This window comes from Wolffia australiana, chromosome 16 (genome assembly GCF_029677425.1).
Source record: "Wolffia australiana isolate 7733 chromosome 16, ASM2967742v1".
Taxonomy (NCBI): Eukaryota; Viridiplantae; Streptophyta; class Magnoliopsida; order Alismatales; family Araceae; genus Wolffia; species Wolffia australiana.
The window spans coordinates 371337-394450 of record NC_135850.1 but is presented as its reverse complement, the minus strand read 5'-3'; the positions used below and the strand labels follow the sequence as shown (position 1 = coordinate 394450).

The 23114-nt window shown below is 40.9% G+C and overlaps 2 protein-coding genes across 14 annotated transcripts; both read left to right on the top strand.

Moving 5' to 3' along the window:
• The first annotated feature begins 1290 nt into the window (after positions 1-1290).
• Positions 1291-5291, top strand: SMU2 (RED family protein). 2 transcript variants are annotated; one of them, XM_078588487.1, is made up of 12 exons: positions 1291-1407; positions 1567-1649; positions 1820-1960; positions 2054-2103; positions 2682-2799; positions 3036-3087; positions 3158-3247; positions 3348-3416; positions 3482-3608; positions 4027-4334; positions 4416-4790; positions 4855-5291. In XM_078588487.1, exons 2-12 carry the CDS (start codon positions 1597-1599, stop codon positions 5137-5139), a joined length of 1668 nt encoding a protein of 555 aa, XP_078444613.1. In that variant the 5' UTR covers positions 1291-1407; positions 1567-1596; the 3' UTR covers positions 5140-5291. The 2 variants fall into 2 exon arrangements, with proteins under 2 accessions (XP_078444613.1, XP_078444612.1); XM_078588486.1 differs by having other exon boundaries at positions 1297-1484.
• Positions 5292-5382: 91 nt separating this feature from the next.
• Positions 5383-15885, top strand: LOC144713794 (alpha/beta-Hydrolases superfamily protein). 12 transcript variants are annotated; one of them, XR_013584157.1, is made up of 15 exons: positions 5383-6079; positions 6153-6417; positions 6540-6725; positions 6999-7151; positions 7305-7724; positions 8667-10175; positions 10677-10867; positions 10952-11107; positions 11625-11856; positions 11934-12247; positions 13411-13726; positions 14415-14492; positions 15149-15329; positions 15418-15593; positions 15668-15885. XR_013584157.1 is itself a non-coding variant. In XM_078588485.1 (11 exons), exons 1-11 carry the CDS (start codon positions 5391-5393, stop codon positions 13700-13702), a joined length of 4407 nt encoding a protein of 1468 aa, XP_078444611.1. In that variant the 5' UTR covers positions 5383-5390; the 3' UTR covers positions 13703-13829. The 12 variants fall into 12 exon arrangements, 1 of the variants encoding a protein (XP_078444611.1); XR_013584156.1 differs by having other exon boundaries at positions 15140-15329; XR_013584159.1 differs by having other exon boundaries at positions 13411-13730; positions 14439-14492.
• The last annotated feature ends 7229 nt before the right edge of the window (positions 15886-23114 follow it).

Here is a 23114-nt window from a genome sequence, read left to right as displayed (position 1 = left end):
ACTTGTGTTTTTTATTTTAAGGGCCATCTTGTGTACATAAAAGGAGAAACTGATTGAGTTCCTAAATGCAATTTTAAATATCTCTAAACTGAGAGCGATTTTGTACCCGGTTGTTGACAATTTCATTTTTTTCCAAACTTATCAGTCCATCAAATTTTCTTTCAAAAATTAAAAAATCTTCTAAGATTCAATTTTATTCCTGATTGCTGTCCATTTTGAATCTCAAAACTGATCAGTCAATCCAATATCTAAAAATGATGAATGATCAGTCGCTAGATCAACTTATGAGTTGATCGAATTGCTGCTATATGCAGGACGAAAAATCTTCCTAGATGCAATTTCACAACCTACTCTGTCATTTTCAATCTTCAAACTCACCGGTCAATCGAATTTTTACATGGATGAAAAATCTTCCCTAGTTTAATCTGGAAACCAATCAGGAGATCGAGTTTTCAGACAGATGAAAAATCATCCTAGTAATGTAAAATTGATCTAATCTTCACAAGTGAGGATGAGAGAATTATAGCACATCTCATCTGTGAGAAAAATTCTTTGCAATGCAGAACAAGACCGCCAAAGTAAACCACACGATTAATACAGAAATAAATTTTGTTTATCTTAGTTTAGGTTTCACTGTTTGATGAAAAAATGAGGGTTCTTGGGTCTGGAGCTCACCAGCACTGAATAGTCTTCGTTTGTCCTTGCCTTTGATCTCGAAGCAAACAGGTTTTGACGGATGGAAGCGACGACAGAGATGGGGTTCTGACGGGAGACAGGAGAAGAGGGGGGGAGGGGGGCACGGCCGCACGGTAGAGCGAGGGGGCACGGGAGAGGGAGCGGGGAGAGGGAGTGAGGGGGCACAGGAGGCAGGAGAGGAGGGCGGGGAGAGAGAGACGGAGATCCCCCTTCTCCTTCTCTCTTTATCTCTCTTTTAGATTAAAAACAATAATTTATATTACATTACCTCGGGAATCCCACCTGTTCGCGAACAGTTTGTCTGTTTGCTAACCATTTGGGGAACATGTTCGTGTCTGTTTTTTCGTGTTCGTGTTTGAGTTCGTGTTCGTTCGTTCGAATGTTTGTGAACGAATGAAAAAATTCTTCCCAACCTTACTGTCATGCTATCTTCGTCATCCGTCACCGTCATCAAACTTGAAAATCGTCACCAACCCTGAAAACCATCACCACCACGTCATCCGTCACGGTTCCGTGTGACATGACGGATGACGCTTGCCGTTCCCAAACCCATGTTAAAGAAACAAGAGAAATAAAATCCAACTGTAACGTTCCCTCGGAACGGCGAGAACTAGGGTTCATTTTCTCTCTCCCTTGTTTTAAGAGCTGCGACGCAGTTTATCAGGAAGTGGGTTCAGTTTCTCCGCATGGTGGTGCCGGTTGTTTGATCTGGTTCGCTATCTTGAATTTAGTAGTGCGATGAATTCCGATTTTACGTTTGTATTTTGTGGATGACGGAGACCTGCTCCGTGAGTCCCCAGACTCCACTTCTGCCTCCTTTCTGAATTGATGAGAGGTGATTCTTAATTTTAGTATTTTTCTTTGTCATAGAACTTAGAGTTACATAGTACATCGTTCGGAATGGCGTCGGCCACGAAGAAAAACTACTACAAGGAGAAGATGAATCGGCGGAAGTAAGACTCTCTTCATTATCGGTGTTTCCTTTTTTTCGGGTTTTTGGATCCTTCTTTCACAAAATCCAGTTTTAAGATTGAGGGTGTAGCGGGAATTATGGGCTGTGTTTCGAAATTTATCAATTAGAGTTTCTATGAAAATTTAACTACTTTTTTGTGCTATATTCTAGAGAGGATAAGAAAGAAGAACCTGAAGTACCTAAATATCGTGATCGCGCGAAAGAGCGAAGGGAGGATCAAAACCCCGACTACGAACCGGCTGAATTGGGTGCATTTCATGCAGTTGCTCCACCCGGTGCTGCCGTCCTAAGGTCCAATTTGACAATCATGTGTCCTATTGATAGTGTTCTTTTTTTTGGATTTAATTACATGCGCTTAAGTTCGCTGAATCGCACATTCTTTAGGCCTGCCGAAGTCAACACAATATCTATTGAAAATAGCAAATATCTTGGAGGTGAGTCCTTGAACTGAAACGCAGCACTTTCTCTTCGACTTATCGTATCAATAATGGTCAAATTTTTTGTGTTTTGGTGCGACAGGATCTACCCAAAATATGCAATTGTTTTGTCAATTCTTTTTACATGATATCAGTGAAATTTTCTTTTAAAAAATGTTATCAATGAAATGAGTTTCCCAAAGCCCACCGCTCATCGTTCCGTCATGTGTCTTCCGTTTCCTTTTATTCATTTTCTCATATATGATGTAACGACAAGTGGTACTTCTGAAAATCTTAGGGGGCGCTGTTATTATAGTAGGCATATTTTCTTGGTTCGGATGATTATTGTTTGAGTGACGACGACGATTTTATCATCATCATCCTTTTCGCTGACTAATGACAATGGGGATTTCGTCATCATCTCTTGGCATCTGAGTGAGTTTGACAAATAAAAAGTGATGAGAGGCAATGTTGATGCAAAATTTTCGTTGTCATCCTACCTGTGGACGAAAAAATATGACAATTACCGTTTCATTATCCTCTTGGGGATGGCAAAGGCTAACGTTATCTGTGGTCTCTCTTGATCTGCTCTTCAGGGGATCTTGAGCATACACATTTGGTCAAGGGGTTGGATTATGCTTTGCTGCAGAAAGTGCGAAGTGAAATCAATGTTAAGAAATCAGAGGCTGATGACGCAAAGGAGGCAAAATTGAGGCACTTATTTTTATTCCCTGACAAACATTTTGCGTCATCATTACTTTGATCACATTTTGTTCTCTGGGAAAAGGGAAATCTGCAGTATTAAATTAAAGTTTAATTTGAAACGATTAATGCTGGATGTCTTTTGGATGTCTCGGCTTGCAGATATTTTACTTTAATATCTCATATGCAAAACATTTCTTCAAAAAAATCTCTTATGTAAATCATTACCCTTTTCCTTGTTCATGCAGCAAAGTGGCCAAGGAGGATCAGATATTATCTTTCCGCATACCAACTGCAAAGGTTATGAACAGGTGCATTCAGAGGCGCAGTAACAACAAAGTAAAATCTGACTTGAACTCTTCATATGCAGTCTGTATATCAGTGGATCGTGAAGCCACTGGCCGTTTCCAAGGCTAATGAGATGTTTCTGCCTGGTCGGATGTCCTTTGTCTTTAACATGGTGAGATTTTTGTCTTTCGCACCAGCGGCTCTTTTTTATTGATACTCTTTTGAGAGGATTTGGCTTTGTTTACCAACTTGTCTACTGTGGTGCTATGCAGGAAGAAGGGTCGTTCCACGATATCCCTACCACTCTTCACAGAAGCAAGGCAGACTGCGCCGTTCCAGAGGTTAGTTTCTTATTCACCATTGTTTTTCAAAGTTCACTTTCTGACAACATTGAGGTGTTGTCCAGGAAATGGTTTCTGTTGGCGTTGATGGCTCTGTGCTCGACCGGATTGCCAAGATCATGTCTTATCTGCGGTTGGGATCTTCAGGAAAGGTGCTGAAGAAGAAGAAAAAGAAGGAAGCGGACTCGCGAGGTATATCTTCTGAGCGAGAAACATCTTAATGCATTGTTACTTTGGTTTGGTACCAAGGATAACAAGATGACGATGAAGAGCTGCTAAAGTCATCGTCATTATCATTATCGTCATAATCATTCGGTTGATGAATAATTTCCATCATCATTGTCATTCATCAGTTTCCAAGCTCAGATGGATCATTTTATCATGTATTTGTCTTTTATTTTTTTTAAAAAAGATGTATTTGTCTTTATCATCCGGTTTCCAAGATCCATCAACGTCCAGATCATCATCAACATCCTAATGTTGACAACAAATCTTCATCCGCAATAGCCTAAGCATGAATGATGATGGCAAGATTTGCAGATGATGATGACAATGATGATTCATCATATGCTGCTAACTCAACAAGTTATGATGCCTCTGGCATCTACAGGGTTCCTGTCCTCTCTTGGAAACGAACTGGAGGAAGTAGACAAGGCGAGGTCGCAGGCTACTGGGCAGAAGAGGGAATCACTGCCACCGCCGCCACCACCTCCGCCACCACCATCCAGAGAAGAGGAAGATGATATCTTTGTTGGCAGCGGGGTAGATTATGCTGTTCCAGGTTCGGCCCCAGACCGGAGCCCTTTCTCGGAGGACATGGAAGAGTCTCCGAGGAACAGAGAACACCAAGACACACAACAACCTTATTTCTCTGAACCGGCCTTCGGCCCTGAGCCTCCGCAGTCATGGGACACCACAGTGAGCTCCTCCTCCTATCTCATCTCCACTTCACACACAAACACACACAAACACTTAACACTGCTTTTCTCTTGTTTGCAGAATGGAGGTTTTGATGTTTTCCAGCAAGCCCAAGCGGCGGCAGTGGCGTATCAGTATGCCGCCTCGCAGGTGGAGTATGCCGGGCAGTATCTCCAAGCGCAGCAGAGTATGCCAGAGTTTGAGGCCGAGGCAGCGGCAGTGGTGCAGGACCCGAGGTTCATGACCCAGGAGGACAAGGACCGGGGTCTGGGCTCCGTGTTCAAGCGCGACGACCAGCGGCTTCAGCAGCTGAGGGAGAAAGACGCCCGTGAGAAGGACCCCACCTTCGTGTCCGAGAGCTACTCTGAATGCTACCCCGGCTACCAGGAGTACAACTGTGAGATCGTCGAGAGCGACGACGAGGCTGACCTCTCCAAGATGGACATGGGTGCACGGGTTGGTCAAAACTCTCTAAACTTTGATGTTGACGTTGACATTGACTTTGACTTGATTGGGGCAGGCTAAAGGGCGGCTCCACCGGTGGGACTTTGAGACCGAGGAGGAGTGGGCGACGTACAACGAGCAGAAGGAGGCGACACCGAAGGCGGCGTTCCAGTTCGGGGTGAAGATGCAGGACGGGAGGAAGACTCGGAAGCAGAACAAGGACCAGAAACTTACCAATGAGCTGCACAAGATCAACCGGATCCTCGCCCGTAAGAAGGCCGGCGTCGACAACGCCGACTCCGCCGACAACCACGACATCCATGACCCCGACCCCGTCCCCCCTAAGAAACTGCGCCTCTGATCAATACCCACACACAGACCAGACCAGACCAGACCAGACCAGACCAGACCAGACCAGCCATAACAGGCAGACCCTACCTGACCCGACCCGACCCGACCCGAAAACTGTGCGTGACCGATAAGCTTTTTTATTATTTTAATCTTTTCCCGCGTCGGGCAACTGTCGCCCGTCCACGTGTTCACTGCTCCAACGGCCAGCGCCCCCCGCCAGTGCCTTCTAGTCTGCCCCCGTCGCCAGAACCTTCTGCGGCCATGTCTGGCGGCGGGATTTCCACTTCCTCGCCGGCGGCCATCCGGCCGGGGCGGCCGCTCCTCGGCGGCGGTATCTTGAGCCGGCGCCCGAGGGGGCGGCGCCGCTTCCTCAAGGCCCTCCCTAGCTCGGAACCCCAGCCTGGCGCCTCGGCGTGCTGGCCGGACCTCCTCCCCGCGCTCGGCTTCGGCTCTGCCGTCGCCGCGCTGGGCATCGGCTCGGCCGCTGCCGCGCTCGGCTTCGGCGGTGGAGGACGGCTCGGCTGGCCTGCCTCGGAGGAGGAGGCGGGGGAATGGTTCCTCCTCTCCAGCCCCACGCCGTTCAACCTCTGCGTCTTCCTCCGCTGCGCCGCCGTCTCTTTCGTGGACGGCAGCCTGCGCAGGGACGGTTTCCTCAGCGCCGGCCGGGTTGCCGCCGCCGCCGCCGACGTCGATCCGACGGCGGACGTCGCTTATCAGCGGGTTTGCGTGGGCGCGGAGGACGCAGGAGTCATCGCATTGGACTGGCCGGAGCATCTGGATCTCGCCGGAGAGCAGAGTCTCGATACGGCGGTGCTCATCGTGCCTGGTACGCCGGAGGGAAGCAGGTTTCGCGAGGTTCAGGCATTTGTTCGTGAAGCAGTCGGCCATGGCCTCTTCCCCGTTGTCATGAACCCTAGAGGATGCGCTGGCTCCCCGGTCACCACTCCTCGGTTTGTCGAGCGATCATCCAAATTAGCGTGATTTTTTGAATTTGAAGCTGATTCTTGTAGTTTTCGTCTACAGGTTGTTTTCTGCGGCAGATAGCGATGATGTCGATGCCGCTGTGCGATTCATTACCAAAACGAGGCCGCGGACGACGCTGATGGCGATCGGGTGGGGGTATGGGGCAAATATGTTGACCAAGTACCTCGCCGAAGTGGGAGAGAAAACACCTCTTACTGCTGCGGTTTGCATCGATAATCCTTTTGACCTCAACGAGGCAGCAAAATCGTCTGCCATGGATGAGAAGATCACGCTTGGATTGGTGGAAATTCTGCGTGCGAACAAAGTTAAGTAAGTTCCAAATGGGAGGAAAATTGTTTTTTGGTCGATTCCGAAATTTTACTTCGAGGCCGAGTAGGTAATTTGAGCATTTACTGACTTATAGTTTGCGCGTTCTTCAATGTTTAGGAGATTTTTAGGGGGAAGAATAAAGGTTTTGACGTCGTGAAAGCTCTTTCGGCAAGATCGTTGCGTGATTTTGAAGCCTCTATTTCTATGGTCTCCTATGGATTCGAATCCGTTGAAGAGTTCTATTTACAGACTAGTACAAGAGATGTAATTCAAAATGTGAAAATTCCTCTTCTTTTCTTACAGGTACAACCCTTTGATCCTGTAAATACGTTTAATTGGAATCATTTATGTTTCTCTCTATTTTTTGGACTGGAGTTTTCTTGCCGCTACTGAGAGACTTTAACGTCTGACTTTGTCCTTGATCATGTTTTTTATTGACATCTTGATGTAAATGCCTTTGCAATGACTTTGAATAATATTTAAACTCTTGGCAAATGTAATATGTTAAGATGAATTGGGGATATAATTTGAGGCCTCCAACAACTGGAGGTTCTGAATTTCATCGTACTTTTGTAGAACAGGGAAGGTAGCCCAGACTCCATTTGTCCCGTTCCTCGGAGCACAATAGAAGATAATCCTTTCACAAGCTTGATCCTTTGTTCTTGTTCTACATTCTTCCCAAAGAACCAGATAATTGCCAGAAATTGGCGACGAAACCTTGCAATGGAGGTAAATAACGGAAAATTTCTTTTAGGAGCTTGACAGTTCATACATCTGATTCATTTTGCTCAGCTGGTGGATGAATCTTATGCGCTCCATATACTGAGTTGAAATTTTAATCCCGGGAATCTGATATATGCCTCTATGATTTCGGAAATGCAGTGGTTTTGTGCTGTAGAGTTGGCCATTTTGAAGGGAAGACATCCTCTTCTGAAGGAGGGCGTAGACATTGCTGTCACTCCGCGAGAGAGCTTACCCATCAAAACGAAGAGTTTAAAAGAAGAAGTTGCAGATGGGGATAAAATTCCAAAGTCATCCGATCTAGAAAATTCCTCCCAAAATCCGGCATGGGAAATTGACCACCGTTTTCAAGGAAATTTTGGGGGCCTTCAGAGGGCGGAGGCCGATCATTTGAGTAATATTGTGGAGATTCTAGATTGTAGCTTGGTGGGCGGATCGGAGGAGTCGGAAGACAGTGCCACTGATCATGAAAAAGGTCAGATTCTTGGAGCAGCTAATGTGATTCTAAATATGCTCGATCTTACTATGCCGGGAACATTGGACGCCGAACAGAAAAATAAGGTAATTAACATCTGACGTCATGAATTTTCTCCCAAATTGGTACCATTGGTATCATTTAACTTCAATTAAGAGAGGCTTGAACCACTTTCTTGGACAATACACTCACCCCAAAATTTTGCCCGGTTCATGTCTGCACATGGCGTTTTCCGATGCTTGTTGAGAGCACGTCAAACAGTTTTCACACTCATTTTTTAATTTGAATGCTGATGACGACTCAATTTCAGTTGTGAGGGACTTACTCCGTTCCAGTGAAATCGTCAGCAGAAAGTACTAAGCTGAAGTCATGAAAATATTCGAAAATTTCATGTTTCAAACTTATTTAATTTAAAATTTACAGGCATCCATTTCACATAATGAATGGTTTGTGGTTGTTTTTTATAACAAATAGATTGACTTAATTTCCATTTCTCATCGTCGATCTTAAATATATTCCAAGATGTAGGTTAATGTCATTTTTCCTCAGAACTTCTCTATTTAAATTAAGATGATCCAAATTATCCTCGAGAATGAATTTTCTATTTTTCGGTGTCGAAAATCATAAGGTTTTTTTTCTAACTGAGTAAGATGTTTCAAATTTAAATTTACTGAGTTCTAGTTCCCGTCATGAATAGGGAGCATTACCTTGGTTGTCGATGGTTTCTTTAATCGTTTACAATCAAATCAGTCCAGTTACGTTTTTGGACTTGATTTATTTCAATTAATATGATCGATATTAATTGAAATAAATCAATATTATCCTCAACTTTTTATTTTCTGAATTAATGTTTACATTTCATCCTTAATATGAATCCGTCGTATTGGTATTCCATCTTTGAGATTAAGACAGTTGCACCTGATGGGATTTTATTTTTTGAAAATTTGCTTCATTATATATAAAGTCAAAAAAATATATAAAGTCATATCTGCGAGATGACGGTGGAGAATTGGTCCTGTTAAATGCAGATTCTCACTGCAACAGATCAGGGAGAGACTTTTATGAAAGCTTTAAATGAGGCAGTTCCAGAAGATGTGCGCGGAAAGCTTAATTCTGCAGTATCTGGTATCATCCAAGCACAAGGAAGTAAAATAGACGTCAATATTCTTAAACGGATCGGGAGTGATCCCTGCTCCAACTCAGGCTACAGGCCGAAGATCCATGAAGATGTGAATAACGCAAGCTCTGATCACGAGCTTCTTCAAGATAATTCTTCTGTTTCTTTTTCATCAGCTTTGCCACAAGATATTGAAGATTCAGAAGTTTCTATGTCCAAGTCAGAAGTTGAAGCGAGCAGCAAACCAAGTCATGAAGGAACGGAAAGTCCTCATGATAGCATTAATGATGGCCTTCAAGGCATAGATAATTACAAAATCCAACAGAACAAAGTTCCAGAGGACTCAAATGATGTTTCGTCTGTTTCTTGTTCATCAAATTTCACCGGAAGCATTGAAGATTCAGAGGCATCTACTCCGCAGGCAGAAATTGGTGTAAACAGAAAACCGGAAGAGGCAGAAACGGAAAATTCTGTAAATACAATCAATGACAAGCTTATCCAGAAAGAAAATCACCAAGTCAAAGAGAAAAAAGTTCCAGAAGAATCCAATGATGTAGAAAAAATCAACCCGACTGAAGGAAAAGAAAACTTAGCAGATTCATCTTCAGTTGAAGGCGAAAATTTGCTCAAAGAAGGGACTAATGTTCCGGTGAGTGACAGCGGTAATGCACGACGTTCTAATCCCCAACAGTTCAACCCTCCCCCCACGATTAGTGTTTCCAAGGCTTTAGATGCCTTGACTGGCTTTGATGACTCCACGCAGATGGCAGTGAGCAGTGTGTTTGGTGTTATCGAAAACATGATTGACCAACTAGAGGGAGAGGGTCTCAGTATGGATGTTGGCCAGAAATCTGATGACACGGCTGTTATAGATATTTCAGTGCCAAGCACAAATAACCCTGAAACAGATTCTGGAGCTGAAACAATTGAGACACTAGAGGATAATTCAAAGAATGACAGCGATGAATCTGAGAACCTTGGTTATGACGAATTATTGAAGGCTCATGATATGAAAAGAGTTCCCCTGGACTTCAACGCTAAGCCATACCTTATGCCATTGAAGGTGTCAAACTTGAAATCTTCTGATCCTGAACCAACTATGGATCTGTTTCTTGACCCTGATGAAGGCCAGTGGAAGGTTCTAGATCATAAAGAAAGCAACGGTTATTCCCAAGACTTTGAGGATCATGATAATGATGAAAGTATTGGTTCCACGCATGAAAAGATTTATAATGATATCGACGGAAGTAATGATAAAAACGGTGATCTTAGTCTGGAAGGGAGTAATGAGGTGAAGATAGAGTCGCTTCAAATAGGAGGAAGTAGAATATCTCAGACATCCTCAACACAGACGGGCACTGTTGTAGCAGGTGCTGTCACAATGGCTTTAGGAGCATCGGCACTACTGGCGCATCACAAGGTCAATATGAAGATTTCTCATAATATTTTATGACTCAGTATTCAGTTTTTAAAGAGCGTCAAAACTCTCTGTTCCTCTCTTCAAAACCCCAAATGAAACACAAACAACAATTTCATCCGTTCGGAACCTGCCAATTTTTCTCTCAGTTCTACATACATAACGAAGTTACCTAATGTTGCTTATTTCTGATGAAGAGAATATTCATTATTTACATCAATTTTATTAAAAGGATAGTCGCGTTCCTGTATGGTTTCTTCATAGACTTTCTCTGTATCAAAATAGGAGTGATGTTTCGAAGCACCCCCTTTCATAAGAAGTTGGAAAAAAATTGTTTAATTTTTTCACTGTAGCCGGGGTTCTGATCTTGTATCATTGTCATTGGTTAACAAAGAAAATAAATTTATGGCAAAAAACCTTACTTCTCAAGAAAAAGAACTATTTTATGCTGATTTCAAACTGTTCAAAAGAAAATAACATTCGTATGAAACTCACATATGGCAGGAAAATGAAGCAAATATCTCGAAGAGCAATGGCGACCTTCTATCGGGACAGTTAGATCAACTGCCCAGCTCTCATGATGCGGTTGAGGACAAGCCACAGAGTAATCTTGTCAGCAGCCTTGCCGAGAAGGCGATGTCTGTTGCTGCTCCTGTGGTCCCTACTAAGGAGGACGGGGGGGTGGACCATGAAAGGTCAAATTTGTTGACCATATCCTTCCTTCCCTTGTAAATCAATTTCTCAATGCTGATGTCCTTTTTTAATTCGTTTTTGAGCAGGTTGGTGGCTTCACTGGCGGAATTAGGGCAGAAGGGGGGCATTCTAAGATTAATTGGTAAGGCTGCATTACTTTGGGGCGGGATGCGGGGGGCAATGAGTTTAACTGACAAGCTTATATCGTTCTTGCGGATTGCTGAGCGTCCTTTACTCCAGAGGTTGGTTGGTGATCTTGCAACATTATCATTTTGCAAACTAGGCTTCCACTCTATGTATTTTATTATATTTTTAATCATCACGTTGGGGCCAGAGCCCCTTTCTTCTATTAGACCAAATATTTATATTTTCTTTAAATATTTGGTCTAATAGAAGACACATTGTTTCGGTCAAAACCGAATGATTTTCGTCCATCAAATTTCTCATCCCGAAATGATCCAATTTGCTTTTTCCTGTTTATTCGATCAAATAGTATGATCTTTCTTTCATCGAAGAAGGAATTTATTTTTTTGAGCCCCCCCCCCCCCCCCCCCCCCCCCCCCCCCCCCCCCCAAGGAATTATCCATGAGAATGCAATTTTTTTTCTGGTTTATTCAAACATAACAGTATAAACTCAACAAATTTTCCTCCCAGAAAATCCCAATTATGTTTTTCTTTCACTTTCTGTTCTCTGATTTCTACAATCTTTTACTGTATTATAGTTCAAAAAAAAAAACAATCTTTTACTGTATCCACCAGACTACTAGCGTTCTTCGGTATGGCGTTGATAATGTGGTCCCCGGTGGTCGTTCCTCTGCTTCCCACCATCGTCGAGAGCTGGCGGTCAACAAGCAGCAGAGGCGTCGCCGAGTACGCATGCATTTGGGGACTCTACGTCGCCATCCTGATTCTCCTCGTCTTGTGGGGAAGAAGAATCAGAGACTACGACGACCCACTCCAACGTTATGGCCTAGACCTCGCTTCCCCAAAGGTATATTTATAACAAAAAATGAATCTTGTCTAAAGATTTTTAGCAAACTGACTTGCAGGCCTGGCGCAATTACACAGGTCAGGCTCTTTCTTAAGGGTTTCTTCGGAGGGGTAGCTCTTGTCTTTTATGCGCACTCCATCAGCGCGCTGCTTGGGTTCGCATCATCTGTCCGCCCCCCCCTCCTCTCGTCTCCACCGGTCAGCGCCGCCGTCCTGATCAGATCCTACGGCTGGGCTTTCATCAAAACCCTCCAAACAGTTGCGTCGGCCGCCTGCGCTGCCACGGTAGAGGAGTTACTCTTCCGGTCATGGCTGGTGGAGGAGATGGCGGCAGACCTCGGTCATGTCCGCGCCATCGTCATCTCTGGGCTCGTTTTCTCTCTCCTCCAGGGGTAAGACTTCTGAGTTGACTTTGACTAAGTCTGCCACGTCAGATTACGGTTTGACATTCATCGTCATCGTTGATGAGGGTGACGTTGACAAATTTTAGGATGGTTGATGATGGAGGGTATTAGTGTATGCTCGACATCTGTTATACCAGATGTTGGAAGGGAAAAATATGACCCGCCTTGACTGATACCAGATGACGATATTGGATATCAACTGCTACAGAACTGTTATCCATTACTGTCATCCGAACTCTTCTGAGGGGTTGGATGATCATATCGGGAATCAGTTTTCTGATATTCTACTAAATATTTAAAGTAGTTTTTAGTATGTTATAATTAGTATACTAGTGAAATAACCTATTTGGAATACAACTAAGTTAACAATAGCTCATTGAGGGCCATGTACATGCTAAATAACCCATAGGTGGCTATCCAAATCTAGAATCAAGAGGGGGTGACTAAGAATATGAATAAGAGTTCTGTCACGAATGAAGAGCTCCATGCGGGAAGCTGACTGATCTTCGCAGACTGGACCTCGACTGACCTTGTTTTTTCTTGAAAACAAGAACCAAGAGGTGCTGTCTTTGACCAACCTGAACATTAGTTGGGTATGCGTCCAGGTCCAGTCTGCGAAGATCAGTCGGCTTTCTGCATGGAACTCGTCATTCATGACAGAATTCTTATTCATATTGCCTTCACACCGAACAATATCTACACCATTTTGTATACTTTCTCTATATGGGACGAAGTTTCTTTACACAAAAAATGATATCTGGTTATCGGAATCTGATATCCGGATATCGACATTCAAGAGCCAGGTATCGGATCTCAGTACAGATATCAGTTTCCGACATCGGTATATCTGGTAATGTCATCTGCCACCATCGTGAGCCCTTGGGCATCTGTCCCCATATCCAATATTGGGCTAATGTCTAATATCCATTTGATATCTAATACAGTCATCTGAAATTGTTTAGACTTCCCCGGATATTGGATTGTCTGATATCGGATATCAGGACTTTCATTGAAAGGCGAGCACTGGTAGGTTTAACAGTTGGTTGAAACCATCTGTCAATGTCAGTCATCAACTTTGCTGATTGTAGTAAAAAAAGGCCTTACTTTGGATGGTTTCTCTCCCTTAACTTTGTAGTTTGGTCTTTCTGCAGGTCTGTCCAGTCAGTTCCTGGGTTTCTGCTTCTCTCTCTAGCCCTCTCTGGGGCTAAGCAAGAGGCAAGGGGCAGCCTCTTTCTACCAATAGGGATCAGAGCTGGTATAATTACAGTCAACTCTGCGGTACAGATTGGTGGGTTCTTGCGATACCGGCCAGATACACCAGCCTGGCTTGCTGGCCCGCACCCATGGCGGCCATTTGACGGTGCTGCTGGCCTTGCTGTCTGCCTTCTGATGGCAATATATCTACGCCCCCGTGGGCTGCCCCAGTCAGATCCCGGGACATGATCTCATGCTTGTCCATGGAACTCAGTAGGTCAGCTGATCCTTCATTCTATTTTTGAATGATAATAACTTTTCCTTGGAGACTAGTGAAAAACCATCCATTAGTAGTGGATCAAAAAATATTCAAAAACTAATTCCCACTCACAAACGCCTGCCTCTACCTGATCTAATTTTTTTCTTCTGAATTATATGCTTTGACAAGATCAGGTTTGGGATGGTTCAGCATAAGGTTCGCCATTTTTTACCGAATATCGGTAAAACCGTACCGAACCGATACCGTCGGTTCAGGTTTCATGGTTTTACCAATAGTTTGGTAAAGGGTTCGGTCCGAACCGCCAACCGGACCGAAATAGGAAGAAGTAAAAGTATTATAATTTTTAAGTTGTAACCATGGGGGCTCGAACCCTGGTCTACACGCCTCCAGCGCACATACCCTTTACCCAACTTAGCCATGACACTTTTACGAAAACAGTAAATAAATGTAATATATATTCGTATACAAATGTATTCATTAAAATATATAATCCTGTAAAAATAAATTCAGAAAATAACTTTTTCCCTTGTGAATTTTTGAAATAGAAAACCATTAACACTCTTACATGAATCTTCTTTGATTATGTGGTGAATCAATAGTGGAAATGTTTTAATTACATTCTAAAATTGATTGATTCACTTGTGAAGATTTTAAGTTTTTAACTTTGATCATGATTTTCAGTTGGTATTCATGACTGAACTATAGGTTTTACCGAACTGAACTGATCTTTGACCGAACGGAGACTGTACTGAAGTTTAGGTAAGGTTTAGGTTTTTGCAAAAAACCAGTATGGAGACCGACACCGTCATTCCCTAGTTCAGCATATACACTAAATTAGAAATCATAACGGAAAATAATTCAGGAGTATTGGGTGAAGTTTCATCTGCACATGCTAAAAGAAATTATTGACTTCTTTTATTACTTTTATCATATGAAAAAACAAGTTGCTTTGAGATTTGACTCTTATTCTTTCTCATTAGGTTTTTTAATTGTGATTTCACGTTGGGTTAAGTGTTGCTCCAGTTACGATTGCCTATAACCATGCTATCTACGTAATTGTTTTTTATGCGCTAGTGCACAAAAAAGTCTTGGATTAAGTTCATGGGTTATACAAGTAGTTGCATTTTAGAAAGATTATTAAAGATTTTTACGCTGGATTTTATTTGGGGAAAGAATGTCGTTTTCAATTTACTACTTAAACCTTCATCATACATCATAACTGATATCAAGGGGAGTTTAATGTCCAATTGAAACTTGGAAAATTTGACTCAAAATGCCGGCTATAGTACTGTTTGATTGCAATATAATTAGTTTCACCTTAACTAATTTCCATGAATAGGTATTGATTGATAAATATTTATTAACGGACATTCTAAATTTTTTGTTCATTCATTTATGTACTTGAGAATTACCAGTGCAACAGTTTTCAAGCTCTCGCCCCATCATGGGAAGCACTGAAAGGCCAGAACTTCATATAGAGTATCCAATGAAAATTATGGGGCATCAGATGTGATTTCTGGTGGTATTTAATGTTTCAATGGAATTCTGTTGTTTGGAGCCTCTCTGAAAGTCAATCCTTCAAAAGTGAAGAGAAAGGTAAGAAGATAAACAGTCTTTACATTATGGGTTCTCTTTTTCTCTTTTCATTCTTGTTTCTTGATTAGTCTAATCGTTTTCCCTCCAGATTTGTTGACAATGCAATATATACTGATAGAAATGTTAGAGATCATAGTACGGTTCAAATATACCAGAATTATGATCAGCCATCAAAGAAAAAATAATGTTGAATTGAAGCTTTAAAGTTGCAGCTGCTATTGTCTTCAAATCTCCGCAACTCTTCCACCCAAAATTAAAAAAAAGGTTATGTATAACCGTAATGAGATTACCAACCTTTCATTCTTCTTAAAATAACTATATTTCATTCTCATCTGCAGTACTGAAGAAATAAAGAGGTTTCTCGCGCTTTTTTACACGCGAGTGGAATTTTAGCTTTATGGAGAGAGATATCTCAAGGAGAGAGAGTTACCCAAATAGTTTGGATAAGAGAGAGATGTATTGGGTGGAGATAGTGAAAGTCGGGGGTTATCGTTTTTAAACCCTAACCTTTTTCTTTTATTTTTATGAAATGGTAATTACCCTAGTTTTTTTGAAATTTTGACTCCAGAAATTTCAGTCGCAAACTGTATAAAATAGAATTTAAATTATTCATAACCCAATCTAGACTCATGATATATTTTTTCTTCAAATCTTAAGTTTCTGGAAAATTGTTGGTCAATTTGGACAATATTGACCAAACTATAGATACTGACGATGACCTTGTATTTTGACCAGTATAATCATATATTACTGAGATAAAAATTAACCAGTGATATTTGAAAATTACTCATTTATACAAATTTCAGGTTCAAACTCTGGTTTGACCATACGGTGAAATTTCAACTTTCCTGAAATATGACGTATTTGCTCAGTTTGATACTCGTCAGTAGTCCAGACTTACTCCTAGGGTTTGCCATCAGTTTAACAAGGTTCTCATGCATTTCTTACTAAATGCCGAGACACATTTTTGTCACTTGGCCACGTCATTAGGTCAGTAATCCCATTTAATGTGATTCAGATGGCTTGGTTTTCTCACCTTGTCCCAATTTGCGTAAATCGACATTTATAGTGCACATGCTGATGGATGGTAATTTCTTCCATGGACAAAAAAATTGTCCTGTCCAGATGATTGACGGGACTAAAATGGGCCGTCGGTCTCCAGAGGGGACGATTGTTTCGTCCATGGACAAAACAACCGTCCCGTCTGGGATGGTTTATGCATCCTGTGGGAGTAAAGTATCGGCCTGAGAGCTCCAGCTGAAACATGCAGTGCAGGACGAGGGACGGGACGACAATGTCTTGGATGGGACACATGAAAATATTTGGGATGGGACGAACTCTGGGCAAGACGATTTTGACTTACTTCTAAAAATTGGGATGTAGGACGGGGTGATCTTCATCCAAACCCATTGTTGATCCCCGTCCTAGACGATTGTGCAATATATTGACATGATTAGTTATAATTAATAATTTGGACTTTGCAAGCACAGGGTCAAAATAACTTCTCTTCGTACTATGAGCAAAACTGATCACTGGCCAAATATCTCAAAAATAATCATGACACATGGCAGAACAGGAATTATAAAATATATTAGATAATTCAATAAATATATTTTCTGAAGTAGAAAAATCATGTGAGCATGAGTTCAAGGTCAAAATTCTATATATAACAGACGATAAAGAAAACAATTATGGAATTATTTTGAAGGTAAATTGGATCAATTCCATCCATGATAACATGAAAATATGTTTTGATTTAAATAGTATTTATGATTTAATTAAGAAAAAATCAGCGTTTTGCACATCCAGGACAGAATTGTGAAAGCCATACCCTGAGATTTTGTGAGGCACCACCAAAACACTTAGCAACATTGTGCTTTTGTAATTAATATCAATAAAATAAAAAATCATAGAAACTATGATCTCCTAGACTTTGAAAGTCATCCACATGTGATTATAATATCTCTCAAAACATAAAATAGAAACCCAAAATATTCGGAGATGTTTCTCAGGTATTCTCCTCAAACAAAAAATTTCAGGTGTCCCATAATAAGCACTTCATCACAATTTTATCAAATCACTTTTCAAATAATATTTATATGATTTTTTAGATGCCGTTGAAAATCTGAATTCAAATGCAAGATATCCATTGAATGTAAAATCAAATTTCTTTCACATTATCTCCCCTTTGCCCTGTCAACTTCTTTTCTCTAGCTCTTTTCTTCTTCCCATTCCTTTGTGAAAGAGTTCTTTCTAGGTCTTTAAACTTCTTATATTTTAATTGAAATATTTTCTAGATTCCTACACCAAATTACAGTAAAAAAATTTGGGACTCATACAGAAATTAGAAAATACTTCTATTTAATTGAAAATATAGCGTAAAAAGTTTTATGAAATTTGTTATTAGTTGTGTGATTCTTCAACTTTTATCCTCATTTACATGTAAGTTCTTCAATTCTCTAAAATTTTGTTTATTTTATGAAAAATATTACATAAAGTAATGTTTAAAAGATAATAGTAAAAATCTCAAGCAGATGCTCTCCCTGTACATAAAGTAAAGGTTGCCGAATACAGTTTTTTCTCCCTGTAACTTCTCAAAGCCTGCACCAATAATGTTTTGGTTCCTATGGATTTGGGTGAGTGATAGAAATAAGCCTTGGGGTTGAAATTACAATAAAGTCAGCCTGAATATTTATAGAGGACGAGGTTTCTGTCTTGATCATTGTAGGGAAAGATTCTAAGATATACAACTGAGTGAGAGAAGGGAGAGAAGAAGAGAGAGCGGGAGAGAGAGGGAGAGTTAGGGACATTGACACACACAAACACATACAGAGAGAGAGGGAGAGACAGAGAGAGGGAGGGAGACAGAGAGAGGGGGAGAGACAGAGAGACAGAGACTGAGAGAGAGAGAGAGGGAGGGAGACAGAGAGAGAGAGAGAGAGAGAGAGAGAGAGAGAGAGAGAGAGAGAGAGAGAGAGGGAGGGAGAGAGAGAGAGAGAGACCTATTTATATGTATATATAGAGAGAGGGATTAATATAACTGATTTCGTGAATAAAAAAATTGAAAGGTCTTATGTCTGAAAAGTAGAAAATGAGGTTGCAAAGAAAAGATGATGTACACACAAGTAAAGAAATGACTAGAACTGGTGTTGATTTCAAGAAATTCTTGCAAAACCAAAGGAAGGTCTAGCGATTGATTATAATAAGAAATATGGTTCTGTTATTTAATCTGTTTCTGAACCAAACTGATCGGTACATCTTTTCGCTCAGTTCTTGTAAGTGATGCAGAATGATGTATAAAGAAAGAAAAGAAAGTAATAAATAAAAGTCTCAATTGTCACAAATAAATTGAGGCCCAACTTTAGGAGCGTGGATTAGGGAACGACAGATCTGGGATGTGATTCTGGGCTACATCAAGATATGACCGGGTATGTGACAAGAGGTGACAGATGAGATCGTGATGTGGATTTGGTCATGTCTCCTGTCCTATCACACGTCCAAGGATTTCGTAAAACCCATCACATTTTTTTCAGCCATCACTCCATCACTAGAGCTGTCATCCCATCCTCGTCCTGCCACCAGATGGCATCCCTGTCACAGAGCACGAAAGGATATATCAATAGTTAAAAAAATTAATTGTTTAATTTTAAAATTTTCAATTCTTTCTCTATATCTCTCAGACTCCATTTCTTTGTTTGTTTTCCTCTCTCTCTTGGATTCTATCTATTTCTCTGACTCCCTCCCTGTTTCTCCCTCCTCCTCTCTCTGTCTTCTCTCTCTCTCTCGGGCTCCCCTTGTCTTTCTCTCTCAAATTTCCTCTCTCTCTCTTTCTCTTTCTATTTCCCCCCCTCTCTCTCTCTGTCTCCTCTCTCTCTCTCTCTCTCTCTCTCGATCTCCTCCCCCTCTTTCGAGCTTCCCCCCTCTCCCTCGTTTGGTCTCCCTTTATCTCTCTCTTGGTCTCCCACCCTCTTTTGGGCTTCCCCTCCCTCTCCCTCTCTCTCTCTCTAAGACTCCCTCCCCACTTTCGGTCTCCCTCTCTCTCTCTGAGTCATTTTTCCTTTCTTGGTCCCTCTCTCTCTCAGCATTTTTCCCTTTATTTTAAATAATTCACAATTTTATCATCCCTTTTTTTCATTTTTTCATCATTTAAACTTCTGTCACTATTTTCATCGTTGACAGTTGTCCCATCATGTCACCCGTCTGAGACCATCCATCATCGTCACGTCATCCATCACAGGCATTTTTTCATGTCATGTGTCACCATCACTGGGCTGAAAAATGTCATCCATCACTAACACATATCCATCATCGTGACAAATGACCTGATGCGAGTGACATCTATCTGTCTTTCCCTAGCACACACAATAGGTATTTCAAGGAGGAATACATGAAATATCATTAATTCCAATTCTAGATATTTTAATTCAAAGAGATCAATAGTTCTTACTATTTCTTAGATTCATGGATGAAATTCAATTTGGTGGAATCTGGCACACTATTTTTTTCCGCCAACAAGATTTTAAAAAATTGGGTATCTAAAATCACCAACTTTTATTACCTTTGAAGAACATATGGAGTAAGAGCATGGTATAGCAAATGTTGCAACATTTGTTGGAATGGCCGCTTTTGATTGTGTACAAAAAAATATGAGCCCAAAGCCTGGGGAAGAAAGGGTTCAACAAATGGAGAACTTGAGTCTTACATAAACCATTAATGTGAAAACCATGTCAAACCAAAACCAACCAATATAAAATGGAATGGGTGACTCATTATTCTGATGGATCATTTCTTGAAGAGAAGGATATAATATAAAAAACTTATTATATGTCTAATTTTCATACATTAGGGCTTGTCACTAGTTATCCAAATTTTGAAATACAAAGGTCTTATATATTAAGTTCCACTTGATGCTCAGGAGTCGGGTAAAGTCATTCTCAGAAATCAATAAAATACGAAAGAATAGGAATTAGGAAAATAATTAATTATTTTCTCATTTTTATGTTTTAATGGGTCATCCATGTGCAAACCTAAAAGTGAGTGGCATGTCAAAGCGTGTGTGCCGAAGTTTTATGGAACAGTGTCAACAATATATGTGGCTGCGGACTAATCGTGCATTCAATATATCTATAAATTGTAAATCGTAATGATCATAATGAATTCTTTAAATGCATGCAATGACTAAGTGAATAATGAAAATATCATGAAAAAATTATAAATATTCAGGTTCAAATTATAATCTGGAAGTAGATAAAAAATCTAGTGAGTAACACTATCTATTCTCACTCATATGATGTGTATGGATGATCCCAAAGACATTAGTTAGGATACAATAAATATAGATAATGAGTCATATCTGGGTGAATGAAATAATGAATTGACCAGTATGAATTCCAGAATGATATTATGCCAAAATTTAATTAGGTTAATTCACATCACAGTTTTGTTAGTGTTCATTAGAGCTGATACAACAAAGATGTGTTGTTTAGGTATGATTGTGCTTCTACTATAACCTATGAGTTCTTCTTCATCGAATTCCAAGCCGTTTTAACTTAGGTGTGGGAAAAAATTTGCTGAGATGATTGAGCGGTCAAGATTCGATCCTTCACCCATGGTATAAGAGGAGATAGCTCTAGGAGATAGCGGTTAAGATGTCCTTTGCCAAGGTACCAGAATATTAGAGAAGAGTTCCTAATTATTTTCAAACACATCAGTTTTAATGGAGGTGATCAAGATGAATGAGGATCCTTTGGATAATTTGAATTGAGATAATTAAAATGGTGGATTGAAAATGAGAATCATTTAGATTAAGGAGGAGATTCAAGAAAGGGATCACATGTACATATATAAAGGCTGCACACTTGAGCAACTCAATGTGTCTAACTTAAAAAATTGGAAATTGTAGATGTGATCCATGTCAAGGTGATTGATTATATAATATTGAAGTTCCATTAAGATTCCAAAAATCATACTAGTTTGATGTCAATCACGACCCTAAACCCAACAACTAAGTCAAAGTCAATCTACACTACATGGCCTTGTGTGTTGACCTTGAGAATCATAAATTGGGTCATCTTGAGCTATGCTAGAGTGGGATCCTCAATGCCTGACACACTTAATTTGTGGATTGCATCAGATCAGATCCACTCTAGATGGAGTTTTCTTAGAGTGTGGGCTCTACCATTTGTGGATTGTTGATAAACCCAAAATATGGCATGCAATTGTACACATTTTTAAGTAATTTTGGGATCATTTCATGTGTATTATCTTCAAATTTACACATATATTCATTTCACACACTAAATGGAGAAAATGATAAAAAAATGCATTTTAATGTAATTTTTACATATTCTACACGTCCATGTATTTCTTAGTAAAGATGTGTTTTAAAACATAGTTAATTTAAGGAGATTAAGGTTCCCTCTTGTATGTCATTCTATATTTTTTCCCTAAGTCCATCTATTTCTTAGTAAAGATGTGTTTTACAACATTGTTAATTTAAGGATATTAAGGTTCCCTCTTGTATGTCATTCTATATTTTTTCCCTAAGTCCATCTATTTCTTAGTAAAGATGTGTTTTAAAACATTGTTAATTTAAGGATATTAAGGTTCCCTCTTGTATGTCATACTATATTTTTTATGGAAAAAATCAAAGTTGAAGAAGGAACTAAAAGGGAGAAATATAGAGGAAAAAAATATATACACATATAAAAATAAAAAAAATTGACTCAGGTGGGCAGCAAGGCCTGAGCCAAGGAACAACAACGCCCAAGCCAGTCATGGGCAGGCGAATGCATGGTGTTCAAGCCCACCCGCAGCAAGCAAGGGGTGACACCAGGCACAACCCACAAAGGAGCCCACCGAAGAGTCATGAGGATCCCACAAGGAATCATGCATATGCGTGAGGTAAGTCTTTAGTTATTTCAATCTATAATATCAGTCGAAATATTTATAGTGTTCTCTGTTTTAAACTTTTATGATATGGGATTATATTTGAATGTTTATTTTGTCTATGTGTTAGGTGACCTCAGAAAAAATAAAAACATTCGTAGCCCAACGAGCCACAATCCTAAGAAATGAAAAGAGAAATTATAATCGGGCTTCTAGCCGACCCGGTCTGAAGCCCATGTAATTTTGGGTCATTTTTAAGCAAATGAACATGATCTCATCCATCTGATCTTCTTGAAGAGGATTGGATGGTGGGATCTGACCTGTATTATTTAAACTGTTTTTTTTTCAGGCCCTCTGATTGGCCATGAAGGCTGACATATAGGGGGGGGGGCCACCCGAATGGGCAAATCACAAGGAAGAAATGTGACGGGGCCTGGTTGACTAGGCAAGCTGACGTGGCTCGAAGGGTGCACCGACCTTATAGGGGTCCACGGCTGGAATTTAACTGCAGCTGTCAGACCCCATATGAAGGGGTTCAGATGGCCAGGGGCAGTTCGGTCCATCCCTACCCCTGGTTGTCGTCCTGTTGCTGGACGACAATTTTTGACCATGGGGGGGGGGGGTGGGGGAGGGACTGCCAAAGCCATCTAACGGCCAAGGAGGATCCCTAGGGCCGTTTCCTCCATCAACAGACCTAGGAGGTCTGTCCCAAACCGTTAAAGGGGCACGAAGGCCCCTAATTTCACCATCCTTTGATGGGGATTTCAGCAGCATCAAAAGCCCATCCTGTGCTCGGTCTACAAAATTGGAAGTCGTGACACCTCCAATAAGGCTTTTTTTGCACAAGACGGCATCAAAGAGGGTGTAGGATGCATCAGAAGCATGCCAGCATGGAGG

What these genes read in the sequence shown, in the direction of transcription:
- SMU2 (XM_078588486.1), top strand. An exon ending in AAATAGCAAATATCTTGGAG is followed by an intron (nt 2,104 to 2,681) that starts GTGAGTCCTTGA and finishes TCTGCTCTTCAG; the next exon opens with GGGATCTTGAGCATACACAT. An exon ending in TCCGCATACCAACTGCAAAG is followed by an intron (nt 3,088 to 3,157) that starts GTTATGAACAGG and finishes CTTCATATGCAG; the next exon opens with TCTGTATATCAGTGGATCGT.
- LOC144713794 (XM_078588485.1), top strand. Translation starts at nt 5,391, where the DNA reads ATGTCTGGCGGCGGGATTTCCACTTCCTCGCCGGCGGCCATCCGGCCG. An exon ending in AAATTCTGCGTGCGAACAAA is followed by an intron (nt 6,418 to 6,539) that starts GTTAAGTAAGTT and finishes TTCAATGTTTAG; the next exon opens with GAGATTTTTAGGGGGAAGAA. An exon ending in CACTACTGGCGCATCACAAG is followed by an intron (nt 10,176 to 10,676) that starts GTCAATATGAAG and finishes CACATATGGCAG; the next exon opens with GAAAATGAAGCAAATATCTC.